This window comes from Strongylocentrotus purpuratus, unplaced genomic scaffold (assembly GCF_000002235.5).
Source record: "Strongylocentrotus purpuratus isolate Spur 01 unplaced genomic scaffold, Spur_5.0 spur5_scaffold_5, whole genome shotgun sequence".
Taxonomy (NCBI): domain Eukaryota; kingdom Metazoa; phylum Echinodermata; class Echinoidea; order Camarodonta; family Strongylocentrotidae; genus Strongylocentrotus; species Strongylocentrotus purpuratus.
In genome coordinates, this window is record NW_022145611.1 from 14,443,457 (window position 1) to 14,467,766 (window position 24,310).

A 24,310-nucleotide genomic window follows, 5' to 3' on the forward strand; every position below is an offset into this window, starting at 1 on the left:
AAAATCACTTTCTTTGAGTATGCTTGTATCATTACTTGCCCCTAGGCAAGATGAGAAGTCTTACAATCATTACCTCTCATTAGCCTGTCATCTGTTTTCTATTGCTAAAAGTACTGACAATAAAGATCAACCTCATCGTTCCTCTCCTTATCTCTCGTTAATCTCTTCATCTTTAGATTGGCTCTCAACCACTGTGACGGAAATAATCGATTCCTATTCATTCCCTTGAGGATGCTTGTATCACCCCGCGTCCCTTGACAAGATGACGAGTCTTTCTTTCTTCCTCTTTCCTTCTGTTAATCCTCCCTCCGTCTCCTCTTCTATAACACGACTCTCTGCTTCTTGATGTGATCTAACACCATCTCCTTGGAGAGCTTGCTGGGGTCCTGCCTCATCTCTTGCTGGTCGTGAACTTTGACCCCTTCCTCCCAGGCCCACAGCAACCGATGGATCCGACATGCTCTGAAAATAATATAATAATGGGTATTCAAAATACCATATATTGGGCTTGAAATGTGACTCCTTTTGTCCAGGCCCAAAGAAACCAATGAGTTTGATAAACTCTATAAAAAAAAACTAACTCTTTAACCTAGCTTTTGAATTCATGATTTTGACAAGACATTACTCATACTTAAACATGTGTTCAATAAAAAAAAAATAAGATGATCTTAGCCATAACCATAAAGTTTACAGGTGTGAACATGAAAGCGGGACTGCACTACTTGTAGCTACTTGCGCCCTCTATATAGCAAACAATGCCTAATTGGGACCCGCTGGTGCCCGATGATCCCCTTTTTCTTATGTTAATTGAGAGCTGATTTGATAAGGTAATCACATGTGAGTGACCACGGCAGGGAGGTCTAATCCTCTGGCCAAACTAGTGTAGACAGGCTTTAAAATAAACTAGCTCTTTAGCTTTTCAATTCATGGTTTTGACAAGACTTTACTTACACTTATACTTCAGCAGAAGAGCGAGTGGTCAGTGAAAATAATATTATCTTAGCCATAACCATGAAATTTACAGAAATGAACATTAAAACAATCCCATCATTCAAAAGATAATCGTTAAAAAATTCATGCAAAGGATATGACAATTAGAATCTTATGACAATACTGCCATATGGTGATGACAATAATGGAAACACAGAATAAAGCACAAGAGCAATAAGAACTCACTTGAACGAGGCGATGCTCTCTGGGGGATACTCAAACACTGAGTTGCGATTGCTCATGTTGAAGAAATACAACCTCTTCTGAGTCCTACTCCATTGCACTGTCCATGGATCTGCATAAGATAAACATTGTAATTATCATTATGTAACAAAACCAATCAGCATCAATGAGAGTACAGGTAACATGATTGTAAAGCCAAGGGCAATTTCAATTTCTGTATTGCCTATGGATATCATGTTCAGATTATGTACTATGTCTAAGTAATGTTTGCACTTATCGATGGGGTAATGCACAAGGCCACTGAATTTGATGTACATTATTTGTTTTTGATAAGTCCTTGCATCATGTTGAATATGATTATGTACTGGGAGCCCCCCCCCCCCCCCCCCCAAAAAAAAGGCAGAGAAAGGGAAAAAAAACATTTAGCATTGCAAGTTAGTTACATATCATGCAAACAAATAGTTGCTGATACTGTACTCCAGTTGATAAAAATACAAATTTTGAGGAGGCAAAATGCCTTGAACCATAGTCTCATAACTGGGAGGTCCATGAAGATTTGAAACCAATTTGATGAGCTAGTGCCTTTTGGTAAGGCATTAATTGTTGATTACCAATTCCCTTGAATAATTAAAAGAACCAAAAAATTAATACCCCCCTGGTTGCTATCTCCAAGCATATAGTTGATTTGTTTCACAGTAAATATAGTTATAGCTATATGCGATTGTCTTACCATTGCACGTCTTGATGAAGAAGATTCCCTGTGGCATGTAATGTCTACCATTATCCATCCTGTAACACAGTCTTCTTTGCCTTCCTCCACCCTTCACCACTAGCATCACCAGTCTGAAGGACAATCACAAGGGCACCAAATCAAACAATTGGTTTCATTTTCATCTAACAGGCATTTCTAATAGAGTTGAACTCCTTGTATTCTTGATCACAGTTTTGTGTGAATGTTGGATAACTATTCCCCTAATATACATGTACAATAGAGATTGAATGTGTGCACTTGTAAAAGAGTTGGCTAAACACATTAAATGCCTTTACAACAAGCAAGGAAAACAACAACTGAAGTTGTAGACATTTCCTGATGTGAGTAATGAATACACCTTTGTGAATTTTAATCAAGCAAATGGCAAATTGATTATGCAAGAGTCTCTCAACTCTTGTAGATCAATGAAACCTTTATTACATAACAAACAAGGAACAGTCACGTCATGACAGATCATCAGATATCATAAAAAGCAAATACTGTTGCATATTCTGTTATCAATTTAATTTCCTTAATACAAAAAAAGAAGAGCATACAGTGACGTAACGGAAGGGAGAAGTGTGCTAACGGTAAATAATTTCAACTTGGTGATCTCAACCATCACATAACTGACCTATCCATTATCTCTGAGACATCCTGACATCTGAAGACCTCTTTGACCCTCAGAGGCGTCAGGTCAGATCTCGTAGGTCGATTCACTGCTTTGACAAACAAACTAATCCTTTGGACTCTGCAAGTATAAATGAAGAATTCCAATTAAAACCGCTGTTGGCAAGGTCACTGGGACCTAGTAGATTATTCACATCATTTGATTACACACATCATAGAAATATATGCTACACCATTTTGTTTTTGAACTCTTGTTTTCAAGAAATCGTGTTAAGTTATAATTTTTGGAAACTACGCATACACATGTAAATGGAAAAGCTAAAAGGTGTGTCATTTTTTGGCCTATAAAGGTACACATCAAATCTTCTAAAGGAAAACTTTTGCAATTTTCACTTTTCTGAAGGTCAAATATTAAAAAACTGTTCACTCTGCAAATCTCATTCAATAATGTTGTTTTATAGAGCAATATTTTTCCATCATTAATTCTAGCGACCCTTTGCAGAGTTCGGCATTGATTGCTATACATGCACTTACCTCTCTGAGTACGGTAATGAATGCACATCCTGACCTGCTAACCACATAGCGTCTATGATATGAGCCGTTAACATTCTCCTCTGACCCGAGCCCTATACACAGTTAAAACATGACAGGTACCGTTATCAAATTGTATGTAAACACATCATTTATGGGAGATTGGATTTTGAGAGATATGTTGGGGAGCTAACCACATAGCATCTATGACATGAGCTGTTAAAATTTGTCTGACCTGGGCTCTGAACAGTCAAAATCAACTTGCAGGAGATGATATTTTAAGATATTTGTTTGAGAGATGTGAGTTGGTTTAGTGCTCTGCTCTCTAGACTTTCAATGATACCGACTCAGAATGAATGTTTGAATTTTATCTAAATACAATGTGTCTTGAACTCCTCTACAATTTTAATGACAGGACACTGCTTTGGGGGGGGGGGGGGGGTGCTGCAAGGATGTGTTACCAATGTCTCCCAAATTACAAGAAACATACTTATATGCATGGCATGTATCAATGTACTTCAGAGGTTTCAAATTTACAAAATAACAACCACAGCATATCTTTGTAATATAATCTAACTGGTGCATGTTTCTAGAATCAACAACTTTGGTGGAAGGAAAATTCAATAAGAAATTCAACAAATATGAGCAACTTCAATGCTTATTGTAAAAGTGTTTTTGTTTCTCAGTTTAAAATTGTTGTTGTCCTCACCTCTCCTTTGAGTTCCTCGAGAAGTTCTGCTTCAAAGAGGGTGTCTCCTGGTAGCCGTAGCTTACACTTCTCTAGCTTCCTCCACCTAGGGGGTTGGTGCTTCCCATCCCAGAAGAATACATTAGATCTCTGTAAGAAAATAATGGGGTAGATAGAAAGGTAAAAATACTTGACAGGATTGATGTAGCTTTCTCCTTCGTGGTAGTTGGTTTAGGGCAATCCCAAAAATATACATAAGATATCAACAAAAAAATAATGGATTATAAAATAAAAATACTTGACAGGATTGATGTAGCTTTCTCCTTCGTGGTAGTTGGTTTAGGGCAATCCCAAAAATATACATAAGATATCAACAAAAAAATAATGGGTTATAAAATAAAAATACTTGACAGGATTGATGTAGCTTTCTCCTTCGTGGTAGTTGGTTTAGGGCAATATCAACAAAAAAATTATGGGTTATAAAATAAAAATACTTGACAGAATTGATATAGCTTTCTCCTTCGTGGTAGTTGGTTTAGGGCAATCCCAAAAATATACATAAGATATCAACAAAAAAATAATGGGTTATAAAATAAAAATACTTGACAGGATTGATGTAGCTTTCTCCTTCGTGGTAGTTGGTTTAGGGCAATCCCAAAAATATACATAAGATATCAACAAAAAAATAATGGGTTATAAAATAAAAATACTTGACAGGATTGATGTAGCTTTCTCCTTCGTGGTAGTTGGTTTAGGGCGATCCCAAAAATATACATAAGATATCAACAAAAAAATAATGGGTTATAAAATAAAAATACGTGACAGGATTGATGTAGCTTTCTCCTTCGTGGTAGTTGGTTTAGGGCAATCCCAAAAATATACATAAGATATCAACAAAAAAATAATGGGTTATAAAATAAAAATACTTGACAGGATTGATGTAGCTTACATCAAGCTCGCTTTCTCCTAGTGGTAGTTGGTTTTTGCTATCCCAAACGAATACATAAGATATCTACAAGAAAGTAGTGGGTTAGATACAAAAGTAAAATTGTTGAAAAGAATGATGCAGCTTAAACCTGTTTAGCTTTCTTAGCCTTGGGGATAGTTCCTCTCATCCCAGAAGAGTACATAAGCATAAGATCTCTACAAAAACAAAGTTATGGTACACACAAGGAGCTGATCAGACACTTCTCATCTTAGAAAGAACTTGTAGGATCTCTACATGAACAAAAGGTGGTATATAAAAAACCTTTTCCTCTCTATCGGAAACTTTGTTTAAAATTGTAACCGAGGTTGAGAGTGAAAAAACAATTACAGAGTCAATTAGAAGGCCAACTTTCGAAAGTTTTAATGTATATATACATATATATATATATATATATATATATTTTTTTTTTTCGGGGGGGGGGGGGGGGGGGGGGGGAAAGAAATGAAAGTTTTCATGAATGTTTTTCATAAATTAAAGTACAACCTGTGAACCTGGTATAGAATGATCCAACGTATATTCCCAGTACAGTTAGCACAGCACTTTGTTTCATAGTATCCCAAGGTTTTTTTTTGTGCAATTGGAATTAATGTCCATCAAAGCTGGTACAATAGAGAGGAATATCATACTTGACACTGAAAGGAAAGTGATAGAATTTCTATTATGACCTACCCCAACACCAAGAACAAAGTAGCGCTCTCCTGCAGACACTGTACAGCGATAGTCATACACACTCTTGACTTTCTGAGCAAAGTTCTCCTTGTCCAACGGCATGGCAATCCTGCAGAAGTAACCGCAGTCGCCCCGATCCTCCTGTTAATCAGAAAAGCATCCCCAAATTCTTAATTCTTACCCCTCTCTTGTTACAACTTCATGTCAAGGGGTCAGTGACACAAAGACGTAACTCCATTTTGGCCATTTTGAGAAAAAGCGGTTTATGTGTCAATGAGCACTTAGGCCTTAAGGAGTTAAGTCTATGTTTCACTAGCCATTGACTTAAATGATATCAAATACTCATTTTAGCAAAATATGGAGTTACGCCTTTGTGTCACTGAACCCTCGATATGTACATGATTTTTGTGTGTAATGGAAGCATGCCAGAACTAAATATCAAGCATCATCAGTAGAATGTGACCCCTACAGGAAAACAACTTTCTGGCACTATAAATCTTCCAAGGGTTTGCTGCAATGGCTTACAACACACCTGTTTTTCATCATGAATAGCCTCGATCAATGCAATAAGTGTTATGTAGATCACAGAAAGGGAAAATTAGGCTTTCTCAGGTCTAAATGCCCTACATCAAAACAGGTCCTACAAAATCTTTGGTTTTAATAACCTACCCCTTTACTTACAGTGAGTTTCCTATAAGCATCTACATAAAAAAAGACAATGTAAAAGCCTTTTGAGTTAATTTTGACAAAAAGTGCAAGCCATCTGTTGCACCATCTACAAATGCATCTACCATAGGCTACGGCTATGTCTTAGGCAGTGTGTGGACATAGAAAGGGAGTGACGACCCTTGCCTCCGGAGTCACAGGAGCGGATGGGGTCAATCTCTACCTCAACCGCATTTAGGTTATACCATTTAATAGTCATGGATTGAGAATGGATTAGGGACCCTTACTGGATTGAAATAGAAAGATTAAACAAGAACTTATGTTCAAAGTTTGTGTGTTATTTTATGAATAATTAGAGGAAGAGTATATGCCAACCTCTCCTTCCTTTATCATAAAAGGCCAACTTAATACAATTCTTGTCAGCTTCTATTTTCTTCAGGACTATTTTTCAACAGTAGCCAAGATTGCTTCAAAAAATGATCTGCGCATGCTCGGGCGGGTTTAAACGAGAACTATGAAGTAAAATTAACAAGGGCTATGAAGTAGCTCCACAGAATTACATTGGCTGGAGTCAATACATGCATTATGTTAGGGCAAGTTTGACATATAAATCTTCACCACGATAAAGTTGACACATGCATGCTCAAAAACAAAAAAAAAGTCTCATGTTTAACATGTCTTCATACCTGGCAAAGTTCACTGAACTTAGTAGCTGTATCTGGGACTTTGGGAGCTGCTCTTGATCTTCCTGGGATCTAAAGGAAAGCAAAAATAATTCTTCAAATTAAACAGAACATCAAAATGTCACTTTTATATTGCCTTTGCTCGATTCCTGTAGGTTTTCGTAATAAACGAACAGGAGTTTTAAAAAAATGTTACATTGCAGTGATGAATCTGGGGTTTCATCTTTATTTCACAATCAATGTCTTTGATACTTAAATACAGTCACCAGCAAAATCATTTCCCTTTTGATAACTTGTAAACCTTATAGGTAGTGGGCAGTTCTACAGAACTGCACTCCTGTCCTCCACGAGGTCCTAAGGTCACACCTCTGGCAAGTATGACCAACCCTTAGCCACCCAAACCTGGGATACGGTGAAACTGTTGAGCAGTAACAGCAGTGAAAGACCTCAACTTAATTAGACAATAAGATCAAATAGTTTGTTCTTGTATAGTTCACATCACAATATGATACACCACCCTTCTTCACTTTTAAAGAGCTTTGAAAAAGATGACCCTAAGTATTAGAAATAATCCTACCAGGTACCCACCTACTACACATAGGTCAGGTGAAGATTAATGTTCTAACAAAGAATATAAGTCCTGTGGCAAGGATTTGAACCCTAAACCTTGTGATTCACAGTCTTGTGACTTCAAACTACACCACAGCACCTCTACAATCTTAAATAGCAATTGTGTTGTTGGTAGTCCATTGAGTAGTCATGATCTTTAGAAGAAGGAAGCCAAACGTACCCCCAGAGTGCCAGACATTCATCCCTCATCCTCTTCTGTTCCATCTCAATCAGATCGGAGTTCTGTACGTAGGCCTGGATCTTGGCAAGACCTTGGGTTTGAGTTTCAGCTTGCCTGAATAAACAACAATTATTAATTTTTAGTTTCCTTAAATTCAACTCTTTTTGGAATGAATGAAATAAAAACAGTGAATACAAAATTGGGGGTTGAGACTATTCACTCAACAGACTATTCACTACACAGAGATACATCTGCATTATCTCCAAGTTGTACAAAGTTATTGAGATGACCAGTACAGTGCTTTTCATTGACAGTTCATTGACCTTTGACTTTGACCTTTGGCTTTGACCTTGAAAACATTACCCAATATTCAAACTTGACTGAGGTCTTCAAAAGATGAGCATATAGTATGAAGTTATTGAGAGTGCGCTGCATGGCCTGACCGACGGACAGGATTAAGTCCTTCAAAATGACTAGGGACAATGATAATACTGATAGTAGATCATTAATAATAATAATAATACATCACATTTATAAGGCACCTAATACTTTGTTTCTAGGCGCAGTATATATTATTACCCGGTCATCAGATGCAGGCTTACCCATACACAATGTATGCACATTCTCCACTCCCTAGGGAGCATTCCGTACATTGTACATTGTGACTCATCACTGTACCTTTCATTCTGTGCTATGACGTAGTCCATGAAGGCGTCGTCTGCTTGCAGCACACCGAGAGGAACACTCTCAAGCACATCCTGTTTACTTGGTTTCAGCATGTTCAAGGTCACATTCAGGTCGTAGAGGAAGTCATGCGTCGGGTCAGTTCCCGACCTACGACCCCTGCAGATCACATATCTAAATAAGAAATATTGTACTCATATTAATAACGTAAACATATTCGTATGATAGGGGTTTGTCACTGCCTCAAGGAGATCTTGATACTAAAGTCCTACCTGAGAAAAAGTGCCAAGGCAGCAACTTTGAGATCACTGAGGGGCAATAGTTTTAATCATAGTATGTATCAAATAAGCAGTCAATATTTGTTTTCAGCTCATGTTTTCATGGAGTAGCATCAAATCTGAATGTTTCCTAAACTTGTGGGTGTGCCCCCTGTCAACAATGCTACAATGGAAAATCATGATAATGATAATAACAACAACAACAATAATATTAATAATGATAATACTAATAACAGCAGTGACTGTTAATTAAAAAACGCTTTGCCAACTCTAACTTAACCAACCAAAATGCTTACCATATTATCATTACCCCAGGCACTTGATTCAATGACTCTGTCACTCACATTTTTGGAGACAGTGGAAAATCAATATTGGTCATGACTATCTATTTAAAGTGACACTGAGTAAGAGCTTTGATGAGGTATTGCCTCTCTGAATTAACAGCTTTTTCAGTATTTGTGCTTTATAGAAGCAAAGGACCCTGAAGCAAGGCATTGAACAACGATACTGACCTTTCTGAATTTGCTGGTCTGCTTGTGACGGGTTTGAAGAGGGAGACTTGTTCGAATGACCGGTAAAGGACGTAGATCAGACCAATGCTGAATGGTGTGAAGAGGTCAAAGGTCTTACACACAAAGTGACCACCTGACATGAGAGATTGAAAGAGATTGAAAAAGAATTTAAAGCGGGACTGTACTACTTGTAGCTACTTACGCCCTCTATAAAGCAAACAATGCCTAAGCGGTACCCTTTGGTCCCCCATGATCCCCTTTTTCTTATGTTAAATGAGAGCTGATTTGATGAGATAACCACCTGTCAGTGTCCACACAGGGAGGTCTAATCCCCCTGGCCAAACTAGTGCAGACAGGCTTAGATGAAGGATTAACACAATGAATAAACAAATGTTTAGCTTATGATCAGGACAAAAGCTTCTTTTACCGTTACTGTGAGGTTTAAAATAAGTCTTACAGAATATATATATGACATGATTCTTACAAGAGTTTAATGGCTAAGAACCAAAGGGTATGTACATTACAATACCTTCTCTGACTATTGACATGGCAACCAAGAACTGACATAGCAACAGTTGTTTATTGAGAATCTCCTGGATATTCTCCTGACCTTCCACAGAGAAACCCTAGTGAAGAAAAAGACCAAGCAAGGGTGAAATTCAAATGTCATTCACGAGGGCTTACTATTTTCATTTTGTTAAGATTTTTTACATTACACCCTATTGCTAGAAATCTTATTCAGCGGTGGCCCTCTTTTCATTTACAGGGCATTTTAAAGACGATACAGATATCCTATTGTGGAGGTGTCATAATATAGTGCTTCATTCACTTGACTCTCAGTCCAAGTCTTGAGGGTTCCAATCTCAGTCTGCCATTAAGACATTAATTCACATTTGCCACTCTTCACCCAGGTGTAAATGGGTACCTGTCAATCGCTGGGATAATAATTATTGCAGGGCCTTCAAGAAGAGCAGCGTTGAAGCTGGTGAGGCTGCCATGGGTACCGGTAAACGAAAATTATTATTTCATCAATTACTCTTCATTCGTGGAATACTGTAGAAATTTCATAAAGACGATCCAAAGACCTGATCCCATGATTACACGTAGCTTATCTGCCCCTATGTCATTTCATAAACGCACGTGCCAAACTGTGGATTCTAGGGCCTTTTATTAAAGTTGAAATCATTGACGTAATCCATGTACTAAATATGAAATACATAACAAAATACTCACCCCATCGGCCATGACGAAATGGACACCTTTCCCATCCGTGTGCTCCATTACAAATCTTCTGAACTCACTTTGGTTCTCACTGTTTGTAGCATCCCCATCACCATCACTCCCATTCACACCTAGCATAAGAAAACAATAACATCACTCATCTCGATATGATTCTTCAATTCATTTGATTTAAATCACTTGGCAGCATGAAAAAAAAGAAAATAACATCAAATACTAGATGCAAATAGATATCATGCTTGAGAGTGGACAGCAGCCAAAAAAGGAAAAGGCTCCTATAACAATAATAATAATAAAAACGGTGCTGATAAGGCCTTACTCCTCAACCGTCTCCTCCATTTCCCACAACAAATTCACAACCCTGATATTTTAATTCTACCAAACATCAAGCATTATTGGTTACAAATTTGATTTCCAACCAGACCCCCCCCCCCCCAACAACAACAAAATAAAAAATGTAGGTAAATAACAAGTATTCTTACACGGAAGATTACCTACCATAGTGAGGTTCAAAGAATTCTGGAGATGCTGAGAAGAAGTTCTCCAGCTTGAAATCACAGCTACCTTTCAAGGTGAACCCAAAACCTTTGACCCGGAAGTCCCTCCTGGTTTGAGACTGTGTTCTTCTCCACACCACGTACTCTGAGAAACCTCCAGGGCCAGCAGCCACATCAGCAAAATATAGGAGCTCATTGTCTTTCACCACCGGCGTCTGCTTATCAAAGATATTAAAAATGAAAAAGAGGCGATGAAGACATATTCCACTGATTTGAGTGTTAATAAACAAAAAACAAATCTTATTCAGAGAGACTGAGTAAGTCATCTTGAGTAGTAGTAAAGTAGAAAAAGAAAACAAAATTGATATTTTTTATGGATATCTTCATAATCAAACTTAAAATTATATAACATTTAATTTAACCTCACTTATTATTTATGATATAAAAGTCAATAACTATTGCGCGATCAAAAGATTTTTAGAAGAATTTCTCCTTTGCCAATTTATAATATACCAACTATCTGGAATGCGGCTCCATTACTCACCCTATCTGGGTGTTTTGGTGATGTGAACATATAATCACAGAGAAAGTCCATATTAGCCATCTTCATGGCTGCTCGATTCAGGAAGATACCACCCCGGATTGTCTCATAGGGGTTGGAACGGGTTCTGGCTTGCCTCATCTCCTCTGCGTCAAGGCGGTCAAAGGTCGACTAGTGAGAAAAAAAGGAGTAATGCTCAGCTTATTCTACATAAGATCTTATCAGCAGTAATGTATTCTCATTTTTTAAAATTCCATTTTGCACACCCTGAAACTAGAAGCTTTTCTAAGGTTCGATCTTTGGCCCATACTGTTACTTAGGACTATTAAATAATGTTGCTCCGATTGCAAATAAGCAAATAGGGCACATTTGATAAAACCATACAGTAAGGAGAGCATGACTGTAGTACTGACTACTATGTGACTAATCTTAAACAAGGCTCATCTCAGTTTGGTCTGGATAGGACTAGTTGTAATGTGCCAAGTATTTGAAACTTCATACAAACATTGCCTATCACCCAAATTGAGAGCGAAGAAAGAAAAAAACAAGGATAGTATGCATTCACATTGTAATTACATGCAGAGTGAATTCGATTTAGATGTAATACTCTTTTGAGACTGGCTTAAGTCCCCCCCCCCCCCCCCCCCACCCTCCAAAAAAAATTACAAAAATTCTTGTGTGTTTCTTACCTTTTGTTCAAGGAGTATCTTCAGCAGGGTTTCATCACAAAATTCTGTCTCATCATCAATTGTCAGCTTTTGCTGTAGATAGAAAGAAAGAGATAGCAATTTGTCACATCCTTATTACCGAGAGGAAGAGGGTGACATGTTCATTTCACTGCTTAATTAAGGATGTCATGATGTATGGACACTGACAGACATCCTTTTTGGGGGGAGGGGTCCTAAGTGAGCAGATGGTCTTGCAGCACCCCAGGGTGTGTTTCGAGAGGATTAAATTGATTTCACATGTTGCAATTATGCATTGATTTATAAATCTATCATGCTTGTTTGTCCACTTGTCAGGCAGAAGGTGTCCCTCACACTTGGCATGAGCATAAAGTGTTTAATATGTACTGGTGAGAACACTGTGGATGGAAAATACCTTGTGAACACATGTACCGTTTGTCAGCCCTTACCTTTTGGGCATCCCACAGGACTTTCCATTCCTCTATCTCAGCGCTGGTCAGGATACCTTGTGATGGCTCCATCCATTCAACGGTTTCTTCAGAAGACACCTAGAGTAACAAAATCAATGAAAGTAATAATAATGATCTCGATTTATATACCTCTTAATAGAAAATACAGTCTTTAAGCCCTTTACAGATATTATTACCCCGTCATCGGATTCATTCATGCACAATGTGCACCATCTCCACTCCCTGGGTTGTATTCCTACCATATGGTCACCGTGAGGGCATATGGCAATTACTAACACAAATGCTTTGGCATGGAGTGGCAAATGTAGATTAATGCCTTGCCAAATTACATTAGTGCCGTTTCGAGGATCGAACCCACAACCTTTGCATTTGAAGTCAAGTGCTCAAACCACTCAACTACGACACTTCTACTGATAGTTATGAATAGCTAGCACATTCAGAAATTAACATCATGAGCACAGAGAGATGCCATGCATCATTTCAAATAAAGAATTATTTTATTATGCAAATTCAAATATGCCAACCTTATGCTCATGCTTTCATTGTCTCACTCAAACTGATATTATTTGAAAGAGCAGCTAGCATAAGTTTGCTCTGCAAATTTCATATTCACGATTATACTGTGAATTATGCATAAGTGATACTGATACCTAATAGAAGTAAATTTTGAGCAAACTGGCAATACCTGACCAGACTATGTACTCCAGACAAGATATTACAATTTATAGGTGATCCAATTATTGATCATTTGTACTGGCATCATTCGCTGCAGCTTTATTATTTCAAATACATAGAGTTTTGTTTGGGTATAGCGTTGTGTCAAGGATTGAAATTTAAACGTTAAAGGAAACCAAAACCTTCATACTAAGTTACTTTTATTGTAAAGTTTAAAAGATTTGAATAAAATCAGTGAAAATTTGAACAAAATCCGTCAAGGAATAAGAAAGTTAGAGCTTTTTGAAATGACGAGTCACTAGAGGGCGGTATTCAATTTGATGACATCATCTGTGAACAACTCTCCATGCCTTTTGTACATAAAATTTCACAATTTTGTTGTTTTCTTCGTATTTATTTGTGTTCTTGATCCGACTTCATAACATGTGAAGTAGAATATCATTTTGCATTCTATATCTTGCTTTCAGGGGAGTACATTATCTTAATCACAAGAAAGAAGGAAAAACATGAAATTTGATGTACAAAAGGCATGGAGAGTTGTCCACAGATGATGTCATCAAATTGAATACCGCCCTCTAGTGACTAGTAATTTAAAAAAGCTCTTACTTCCTTATTCCTTGCCCAATTTTGTTCAAATTTTCACTGATATTTTTCAAATATCTTAAACTTTACAATAAAAGTAACTTAGTATGAAGGTTTTGGTTTCCTTTAATTAAAGGACGAAATTGACTGCTGAGCACTTGTGGATGTACTATATGTTGTACGTTGCCCCTTCATGGAACGAGTTCCCATCATAATCTTTTCATGAAAAATGTAAATATCGTGATTGTATTTGATTGTTTCAATAAAACACATTTATTTATAAAAATATTTCAAAAGTTCCCATCATAATCATCACATATTGAACATACCTTTTCATCTCCGGCCCACACCACTTCAGTGCTAGGTTCAAATCCAGCCGTCTTGAGACCGAGACCACGTCGCCCTCTTTGTTTGGATGCTTCAACGATGTCCACACGACCTTTGCCCTTTTTACCAAGTCCTGCGCCTTCTTTGTAACCCATTTTAGCCTGGAGTCGAAAGAAAAGAAATTTTATAGACCTTGTGGTAGATTAGCCTCGTACTACACAAGTTATCCAATAAAGTTTTCTACTACTTCTTCTATTACTACTACTACTACTACTAAAAACAAAAACAAATTGAAAGAGAGAAATTCTACAATAATTTATTACAAAAGAGGGTTCCTACGGAGACATAATGTTCTATGTATTCCTCCTTTATGGCAATAACTGTATCAGTTTACATATAGCCATCCTTCATGAAAGAGTTCAACATTCCTTCAAATATCTTCAAATATTGGCACTGCTTCCCTTTCCATCTTCTCTGCCATTTAAATAGCGGAGGAAATGCAAAGCACATACAAAGTACAACTTTTTGTTTTTTAATAGAAGTTGCAAGAAGGGGAAAAAAAAGGATATAGCCTATTGTTTAGTATTACCATCATTTTCTGTGCAGCTGAGCTGTATCCTGAAGATGATGATGGCGCTGCTGGCTTGGAAGGGGCCATTGATGGGGCCACTGATGCCCCCAGGCCCATCGGTTTGAAGAGAGGCGGTGGAGATCCAATCGAAGATGAAGAATCAGAAGAGTCTGTGGATGCATCGCTCAGGGATTTGAACATCTGCTGGGGGGCAAAAGACACACCCCCTCCTCCACCGTCATCCCCATCTAATAAATATTTGAAAAGAATCCAATAATCAATCCTTTGTTTGGGTTTTTTTTTTTTTAGGCTCCGAGTCATAAATAAACGTACAAGCATGCCAGCCTGAAACTGTCATACTAATACTACTAATAATAATAAATTACATTTATAAAGCGCTTAATACAATGTTTCTAAGCGCTTAACATACAAGTAAGGTACAACGTAAAATGAACATACAGCAATAATAATACATAATTCTAATAATAACATATATAATTATAAACTGCTCTATAAATTACTATTAAACAAAAAATACTTCAAACTTGCCTTAAAAGACTCTACAGATGGGGATTGATGAATAATAATTGGTAAACTGTTCCATAATTTAGGGGATGCAATAGCAAAAGTACGATCTTCGTAATGGGTATTGGTTCGGGGACCAGGGGCGTATTGGAAATTAGCATATGTGTAGTTGACCGTAATGAACGTGATGGAACAATAGGTACAAAAGAATCTTAAATTGAATGCGAGTTAAAATAGGTAGTCAATGAAGAGATCTAAGAATAGGAGTTATGTGTTCATATTTTCTGGTTTTGGTAATGAGACCGGCTGCCATGTTCTGAATACGTTGGAGTGGAGAATATCAGTAGTATATTTTTCCTGTGGTTCTAGAGTGCACAATCTTATTCAACTTTAAGTTTAATCAAGTGTATAGATCAAACATTTGATGGCACTGTTGTTTTGACGAGTGTTAGTTTTGTAATTGCTGCCTGTGCTGAACATATTTTCTTCATCGTAAGTAAAGAATAAAAAAGTTGACCTTGTTCCAGATAAGATCTAATGTTTTACAATTTACATTACAAAAATAATTATAGGTCTATAAAACATGACTAGATTATTGCAATCATTCCACTGGAATTTCCAGGAATTCAGCAGTAACATAAAAACTAAAATAATGAAATTGAAGAGAATAACGGTATGGGTAACGAGATCCAACTTTACTACTTTAGACCGCATAAACATTTTAGTCTAATCAAAGTCCTTGACTAACATTCAAGTATGATTCATATTCATATGAAATATAAATACCTAGATCTGCAGTTAACTCATAAATTATTCATACTCAGAACCTTACCAAGTTTTGTAACTTTTTAAAGTAGGCCCTAGATTTAGACTAGACTAGACCTCTATGTCAAAAATTGATTTGTCTGAATTTACGTTTATTGAGAGGATGTGACATGCATGTTAAGCTTACACCTAAATGTAGAAGTATTCAACAAAGGCCCTAATTAAACCAGTCCACCTGTCATTCTTGAGTTACAGAAACACAAAAAGACATCAATTTACAAGGGGTATGAATAATTTAGTTGTTAACTGTCTGCATATTATCATGTATTGAGCAAAGCTCGAAAGAGGGAGAGGATCAAACGTACAATGAGTACATGTGGGACTAAGGTTGTTTTGAAAATTTGATGGTTGGTGATGGGAAGATCTATATCATTTGACACGGAAGAGAGGCATATTCTCACCATTGAAATTTGATTTCTTGGACAGAGGTGGTCCATCTGACTCCCCGTCGTATTTTCTTTTCCTATCCATCCTCAAAATAGCGTTAAAGTGTACAACAAAAATTGAGTTTTGATCCTTCTTTTGGCTCTGGTTAGCAGTTGGATTCCTGTGAACTCGGCAACTAGTATTTTCTGCGTCTTTCGACTCGGCCCCAAATTGTACGATGTGGGACTACTACTCCGTATGTGATCATGATGTGCTTTAAAATAGCGATATTTGTTATAGAAGAAAATTAGTAAAAAATATATCGTTATTCTATAGAGATTACCAAAACCATAGAAATAGTATGGTTAATAATACCACTACATTAAGCATAATACACGAATGAAAAATGAAGTCGAAACTAAATGGTGCCGACTTTATTAAGGACAGTGTGTTTCGACGCCTGGGTGGTCGTAATGTACAAGATACTCGGGGATTCCCCGTGCCTACTTTTGTTTACAATTGGAGGAAGTTCGTTATTCCAGTAAGAAGAGGAACGCGGGAAAAACGTAACGAAAGCGAATCATGGAATGAATCTAGAGTCAAGAGTTGCAATTTATTTCTGGAACTTCTTTCCAATGCACCACCTTCACTGTCGGCTAGACAAAGAATAACCATGTTTACAAACAACGGAGGTCTATAATAGCCTGTAATTTCTAAATCAGATTATAATATATGGTGTACGTATTCATTCTTTGCGTTTAAAAAAAAAAGTGAAATCAATTTGTATTACCTTTTTACCTTCAAATGCTCCCATGGATTTTTATTACTTCGGCAATCAACATCCCTCATTCTCTCTCTTAATTATTTTTGATTCTCTGTCATTTCCTCTCAACCTCATTCTCTTACCCCCCCCCCCCCCCCCCCCCTCTCTCTCTTATATTCTCTTTCATTCTCCCTTAAACTCTTTCTCGCCCTGGCACTTTCAACCTTTTTTTTCTTTCATGGTCCAAGTCTCTCTTTATCTCTCTATTTATTATTTAATTATCTGTCTCATATTCTCTCTATTTAATTATCTGTCTTATATTCTCTCTATTTAATTATCTGTCTCGTATTCTTTTTTATGCTTGTTTTATTCATAAAGATCATATTAATATACATGTATCATTTTAACTATGCACATATGTTATCTTATTCTTGTCTCCACCCACCCTTTCTTTCTCTCTCTCTCTCTCTCTCTCTCTCTCTCTCTCTCTTTCTCTATTTAGCTTTTTAGCGCTTAGAGACTGGTGGAAAGCATTTTATAAGCACCTTTATAGCCTCATTATTATTACATGCATTGTCCAATCAACACACCAGTAAATTTGAACTTTTATTTGCACAATTAAAAAACAATACATATTTTGCTGCCATTAGAAATGAACAATAATTAACAGGTGCTACAAGATTAACCATACGGTTATAAAGAAAATGTTGGGATGTATTCAAAGTCTGCACAACAGCACAACTCATTTTCTCATACTGTATCTGAATCACATCATTTATTAAAAACTTAATTTTCATTCAACGTCTATGTCAGCACTGTGAACATTGAGCTTGATTTAATGACTTTTAAGCCATAAGTTACATTTATGGTCATGATTATAGTGAGAAGTACTATAAGAGATCCTTAGTTGTTAGATCAATGTTCTTTATGATTGAAATTTGGTAATATATCATTTAAAGGTCTGCATATTATTCTCTGCTAGTTTCAGAATGATAATGCATTCTGAACTTGTACATAGCCGTCTGGGGGAAAAGACAACTTACAAAAGAAAGAAGCAAGGCAGAGTGCAAAAGTCACATATCACATTGACTACCCGGTACTAAATTCTCTCATGCACATAGGCTTGATATTTGGACCATCTGAATGCTGACTAACAGCATCAAGCAGCAGACACAGAATATGCTATGACAGGACACCACTTAACATAGGTTAAGATCAGTCTTCAGTTCTTGGCAGGGTTTGACACTCCTGGTAAATAAGAACCCCCAAATTTTGTTCTGGTCCCCCAATATGTTCTAACGTAAATTGTGGAATTATAACATGCATATTGACCTAATATTTTATATATTAACCCCCCCCCCCCCCCCCCCCCCCCCCGAACAAAATAGAGTGGAGTCTTGTTTTACATTTAGAATCTTGATCTGATTGTTCAGGATTGTAATTTCTATTCCGTAGTCAATCCATGCATTCCGTGGTCTCATCCTTTTGTTTCGAAGTCCTAGTCTTATAACAAAGAGGTAGTTCCTCAATCTAGGACTGCAGGCTTTAGCTTGTCATTGCCACTGATGAGTATAGAACATGAAGAGTACACATCGCCAACTTGGCAATTTGTTCTTTATTTCTCTAGCAAAATCCAGGTCTCCACTTCTTGGTTGTGGCTTGACAGCTTGGTCTTCAATTCTGGGGACATGTCTTGATGGTATGGCCTTTGAGTCTCCTTGCTCTTAGTTCTTGTCCTAAAGGCCATTGCTTTGTCACTTTCACTGAATAATGCATATGCAATGTAAAGATGACCAACTTGACAAGAAGTCCTTTCCAGCCAACAGTGATGTAGCAAGACAAGTCTCAGGCTGTTGATATTTTGGTATTGGTCTCAGCCCCAAGACCTGAATGAATGTAATCAAAAGCATCCTCCAGGTTTGCGTCTCTGGGCCCAGCGACTTGACTACGATACTCCTACCCAATCACAATGTTGCTCCTGCATCATGTGACCTTGATGGCTGTAATATTCTTGTCTCTGCAGCCAATCACGACCTCTTGTTTTCCTTCCTTATCCACTTCTGAGAGAGACATGGCTATCACCCAGTCAGAGGTCTGGTACTTTGCAAGGCACTGGGGGAAGAAATGGAATAAATTTGTGAAAGGTTGTGAATTAATTTATGGAATTTAGTATCATTTCATTGATTGTCTATATTTGCAAAAAAACCAAAAGAGAAAGTACAGTGTATTATTATACTTTCTTCCAAGAAGTATTCAATGACCTCCAGCTTGAAGTCCTATGAGAGAGACAGGTTCAACAAATTGAGGGTTAAGATTTATTCCTTCCTTATCTATATAATGGACTCTAAAACACCACTTTGGTCCTTCAGCTGGACAAATTTGACTTTATAACCACTGCTATATACTGTGTTTTGTCATGCATATCATAATTTGAGAGAAAAAACACCCATATACTCCGAAAATGAACATAAGTATAATTTTTTCAAAGCAGCATTCATAACAGGTAACACTCAACAATTGTGAAGAGAATTTACACAAACATTTCCAACTTCATACCTTACTTTTTAACTGTTACATTTTATGTTTTTCATGATAGCAGGATACTTACTATTGCTGAATGATACAGAAAAACAGAGTTGAAATGTCCCGAACACAAGAGGGAGTCCTTGCCATCATTCTGTACTGACGGAAGGCGGAGCATCTGGGTGATCGGCAAATGAACATTGGCATACTGCAACTCAGATATCTGCCAAATAAACAGATTAAGATCAAATTTAGAATGGCTTGGAATAGCAATAGTATGAATCTGCATTTTATTGTATTGTGCAAATGCAATTCTGTTTCCTTCACTTATCAACTACTTTCCTTCTTAGACGCTTTGCTTTGCGGTATCAAAATATCTTATTATTATCATTATTATTATCATTGTATTGTGCTGTATTGTGCTGTATTTGTATTTGTATTGTATTGCATTGCAAGTTACATATCTGACATATCACAATAATCAAGCCTCTTCACTGTTGACTTTAGTGACAACTTGAGTTGTAAAGTTCTTCTATAATTTGGAGACCAGATTCAATTCATTAAAAACAACCCCAGCACATACATTTTTAAAACAATAAAACAGCACTATAATGATTCAGAAATGAGAATTAAAATCATATTCTGAAGCAACACTTTTGTATAAAATCAGATTTCAGTTCTGTCTTATTCAGCTGCTTCTCTAATTCTTGTACCTTGAAATTTGACAAGATGGATATTGTTCCATCCTCTCCACCCAGAGCAACTTGGTGGTCTATTCCATTCTTGATCTCAGGGATGTCGGTCTCCTCTGGGAGGGACATGAAATAGCCACTGCACATCTAAAACATAAAATAAAATGAAAAATATATAAAAAACACAGTATCTATCTTGATGTACTTTGATGAGATATAAAAATCATATTTTCAGCTGATAGATCAGTGCTGAATATACAACAGTAAAATAGCACAGTCAAGCTTGAAATTTTTCATTAGTGTAATATAGGAATGACTTTATTATAAAAATGAAAATGATTGTGATAACAGAACACAATATTTTATTTGACACAAAACGAGTCAATTTTTTTTATAAAGTAAACAAAAGAATTATTAAAGTGGTGACTTATAAATATGGTGAATAAATTCACTTTCAGTTTCAATACCCACAAAAGAAAAAATTATGGAGAATAGGCAAAGTTTTGAGGGATGATAAAATACAATAATAATGTAAAAATTGTATACATAAATGAGAGTATGAAAATACAAATTAAAAGATCTTTGAAAGAAGAGGAAGAAACTTACAGCTTTAATGGATGTCACTGCTGGTAACGTGAGAACTAGTGCACCTTGCTGAATGAAGTGAAGATTTTTAGCCCTATCAGATGCAAGGATGTAGTTTGTAGCTATCCCAGAAGTACTGCTGTACAGTCTCGCTGCTAGAAGCTGACTTACCCCTTCAGCAGATTGCGGTTGAGTCTTGAAAGGAGAAAGAAAAGATTAATTTTTAATTCTTGGACTGCCTGGTCGGTCATAAGATATCTTTTCAAACATTTGCATGCGCTTGAAATGTGCTTTGCATCTATAGTAAAGCACATTTACTCTAGTAAATTTGAAGATTTGAAAGCATATCAAGCAATACAAAATGACTCTAAACAGTCCACAAATTGTTTTTACCTAAGCAATAATAATACTGATTATGTAAACTTTTTGGCTAAATTCATTATGTTTATTTCCATCAACCGGTTGGCAAAGATGAAATGACTTATAGAGAACATTGCTGTGATATTACAACTGCACACATGTGCTCTCTAAAGACTAAAAAGTTATTTGTTTAATCTGTTTTTACCTTGTTATCTTTTTGAGGTCTGTTGTTTGTTGGCTTAAGCCTAAGCTTCCAAAGATTTGAGAATGGTACAACTGCATGCACTTGGCCCTCTAAGTCTCCTGCAACGATCTCTAAGTTACCAGCTTCATAAAGAAAAGGAAGAAAACATTATTTATATTTATATCTCAAGTAAATCCCTTCCCATCTGAATGGCTATACATACAGTATATACATTTTATGATTTTATGTTTTTCTGATGATATACGAATAAACTGTTATTGCAGTTTGTCAGAGTTAAATCTCAAAGTCATGTGTTCTGTTTTTCAAGAATGAATGAAATTGGATACGATACATGCTCCGGTGATAAGTGCCCTATGATTGATATCCTTCACTGACTGACATTTAAAATTAAACAGTAGACCAAACACTAAATTTACCCTCAAATCCAATTACAATCCTAACCCTAACCCTTCATCTTTGACAACATTAAGTCCTGAGCCATTCTCGCTGGAGCGAATATGAGTTCACCATACTCATTATTGTACACTGTACTGACTTAATGCCTTTCTGGTTTTCAGCACATGATATCACATCTTATTCATGGTTGAAGTATAGGTAAGTAACAACAATGGAAAGCACATTTCTGTGTTATTATTTATTTATTATTATTTATTCAGCAAAAACAAAGAAAATCATTGAATACAAAACAAGAGTACATTTGGAAAAGAGTCACATGGATGCCGGGAAAATAAAAATAAAAATATATGGACGACAAAACTTGAAACTAGAATCTGGAATCCTGACTCTTGAACTCACCAGCATCTTTGTCCACCTGAAGACTGTTCAAACCATGATCAGATACACTCCTCCTGTCCAGGATCTGTTGCTTGCTGAAGATGGTGATCATTCCACGGGAGTCTGCAGTTATCAGCTCCAACGAGCCAAAATTGGCAATGTTATGGATGGTCATGGCTTGTATTGGACCTCCCTTTGTTTCAAGGATCAGGTTAGGCTGTAAAGAAATAGGTGGAGATGAGGAAAAGTGACGATAGTTTGTGATTACTTGCACCAAATCTCAGCATTTAAAAGGTCAGGAATGGATTGATGAAGCATTTAAAAAGCAGCTTAAAGAGAAAAATTACTAAATATTTATATGGTGATATGCATAATCTGACGTTTAAACAGCAAACTTGTTATGTTTACACCCCCACCCCCCCCCCCCCCAACCCAGGTTAGGAAAACTCATAGTATGCATTCTTCACAACATCTTTGACTGTGTGAAAGTTAGGTCGACTAATTTGATATTGCTCATCTTCAACCAAATGTGATGTCAGACTAGACCTACATGTACGTCTACCAAGAATCTAAATAGAAGTAGAATATACCTTTGCATTGCTGATTTCTGCAGGAGTTAAGGAGTTAATCTGGTACATCCTGACTACACCATCTTCAGATCCAAGCAGTAGACTGGCATTGCTGTGTCTGCATGATGGAAAAGGGGGAAGAACAAAACATAAGAACTATAGATCTAAGTCATGACAAGATAAAACTGATCAGCCATCAAAAATCAAAGCGTTTCATGGAGTGAAATATCAATTTCAATTTATCATTTTTTAGCCGAGAACATCACTAAGCAAATTTAGTATGCAGTAAATTTCTACACTTCACAGACCGAGTATAATGCACACATTTCTTCATCAGGCCCAAGTCCTAGGGTCGTTCGTAATTCAGAAGCTCTAACTATAACATGTTTAATCACACATATCTGTTACAGAGGATTGCCATCATCATCATTCGTCTTGCTCTTCTATTACCTGTCTTACCCTTTATTTTGTTCATTCCTATATTGTTACATACATGTCTGTTGTTAAGCATCTTTCTATTTTGTTAATTGTTCATTGTATATGTTAATTAAGCGCTTTGTATCTACTTGTAGAAAAGGCGCTATACAAATGTTCATTATTATTATTAACAATCAACATCAAGATTCAATCAATTCAGATCTTCATCAGACGAGTCTCTTCACAAATTATTGTCATCAAATATATCATCATCATTGTCATCAACTCATCATGACATGGTCATCATCTTTCACCATTCTTCCATAGATCACACTTTTATGTATGTTTTCTTTAACAATTGTTATGTTGTTACTTTTCCCCTCTTCGCGATTCTTGTTCTGGAATCAGCGCGCGGCCACGGCCGCGTACAGCTACAGTTCATCACCATGACATGACATGACTGAGCCAGACAAATTTACCAAGATGAAGACACCCAACTACGAGAAGGAAGAAAATGAAATTGAACTGGAAGCCCGACTGCTGAGAACACAGCATTCTTCCAGAATCTCGGGTAAAGGTAATGGTAATTCATGACTACACACATTTCAGTATGTGGGACACTTAACAAAATCTAGGCTTATCAATCTTCAGTTTTAGAGCGTGTAAAATCTAGTGATAATGCAATATACCTGAATGTACGCCCGACAAGGAGTGTGTTGAAGCTTTCTTTAACTTGAAGATTCCAAAGGGGTTGAATTTCAACTTTGAAGGGCATTTTCCAGCCTTTGTTTGTGCCTTTGGCAGTAATTTCGCTGCTCTGCACAAGACTAAATTACTTGTTACGTTTCATGTGTCTGAAAATAAGACTAGTTACTGGATGGAGTCGGAGGCGCCAATCAAGAGCAAAAGTCTTTGTATTTTTACACATTTGAATTAGAATTTATCAAAAATATAGTTATTCGAAACATCATTTTTACTATTTTACTAGCAGAGTTAAGCTCATCTATAACTAATTCTTCATATTATATGATGTGAGACCAGAAATACATGTTTACATCGATGTGAATACAGAAAT

The 24,310-nt window shown here is 36.7% G+C and overlaps 2 protein-coding genes across 2 annotated transcripts; both read right to left on the bottom strand.

Moving 5' to 3' along the window:
* Window positions 1-240: 240 nt before the first annotated feature.
* LOC752380 (cap-specific mRNA (nucleoside-2'-O-)-methyltransferase 1) lies at window positions 241-16,534 on the bottom strand. Its single transcript, XM_030998615.1, has 20 exons — window positions 16,383-16,534; window positions 14,650-14,879; window positions 14,063-14,221; window positions 12,456-12,554; window positions 12,010-12,081; window positions 11,324-11,491; window positions 10,781-10,994; window positions 10,277-10,395; window positions 9,573-9,669; window positions 9,044-9,176; window positions 8,248-8,427; window positions 7,566-7,683; window positions 6,783-6,851; window positions 5,431-5,571; window positions 3,795-3,923; window positions 3,089-3,180; window positions 2,559-2,675; window positions 1,904-2,016; window positions 1,177-1,285; window positions 241-462 (listed from the first exon to the last, which is right to left on the bottom strand). Exons 1-20 carry the CDS (start codon window positions 16,450-16,452, stop codon window positions 321-323), a joined length of 2,571 nt encoding a protein of 856 aa, XP_030854475.1. The 5' UTR covers window positions 16,453-16,534; the 3' UTR covers window positions 241-320.
* Window positions 16,535-17,674: 1,140 nt separating this feature from the next.
* Window positions 17,675-24,072, bottom strand: LOC764949. The gene is made up of 8 exons (XM_001201630.4): window positions 23,925-24,072; window positions 22,840-22,936; window positions 22,271-22,466; window positions 21,476-21,597; window positions 20,932-21,105; window positions 20,347-20,472; window positions 19,719-19,856; window positions 17,675-19,222 (listed from the first exon to the last, which is right to left on the bottom strand). Exons 1-8 carry the CDS (start codon window positions 24,008-24,010, stop codon window positions 19,094-19,096), a joined length of 1,068 nt encoding a protein of 355 aa, XP_001201630.1. The 5' UTR covers window positions 24,011-24,072; the 3' UTR covers window positions 17,675-19,093.
* Window positions 24,073-24,310: the final 238 nt, after the last annotated feature.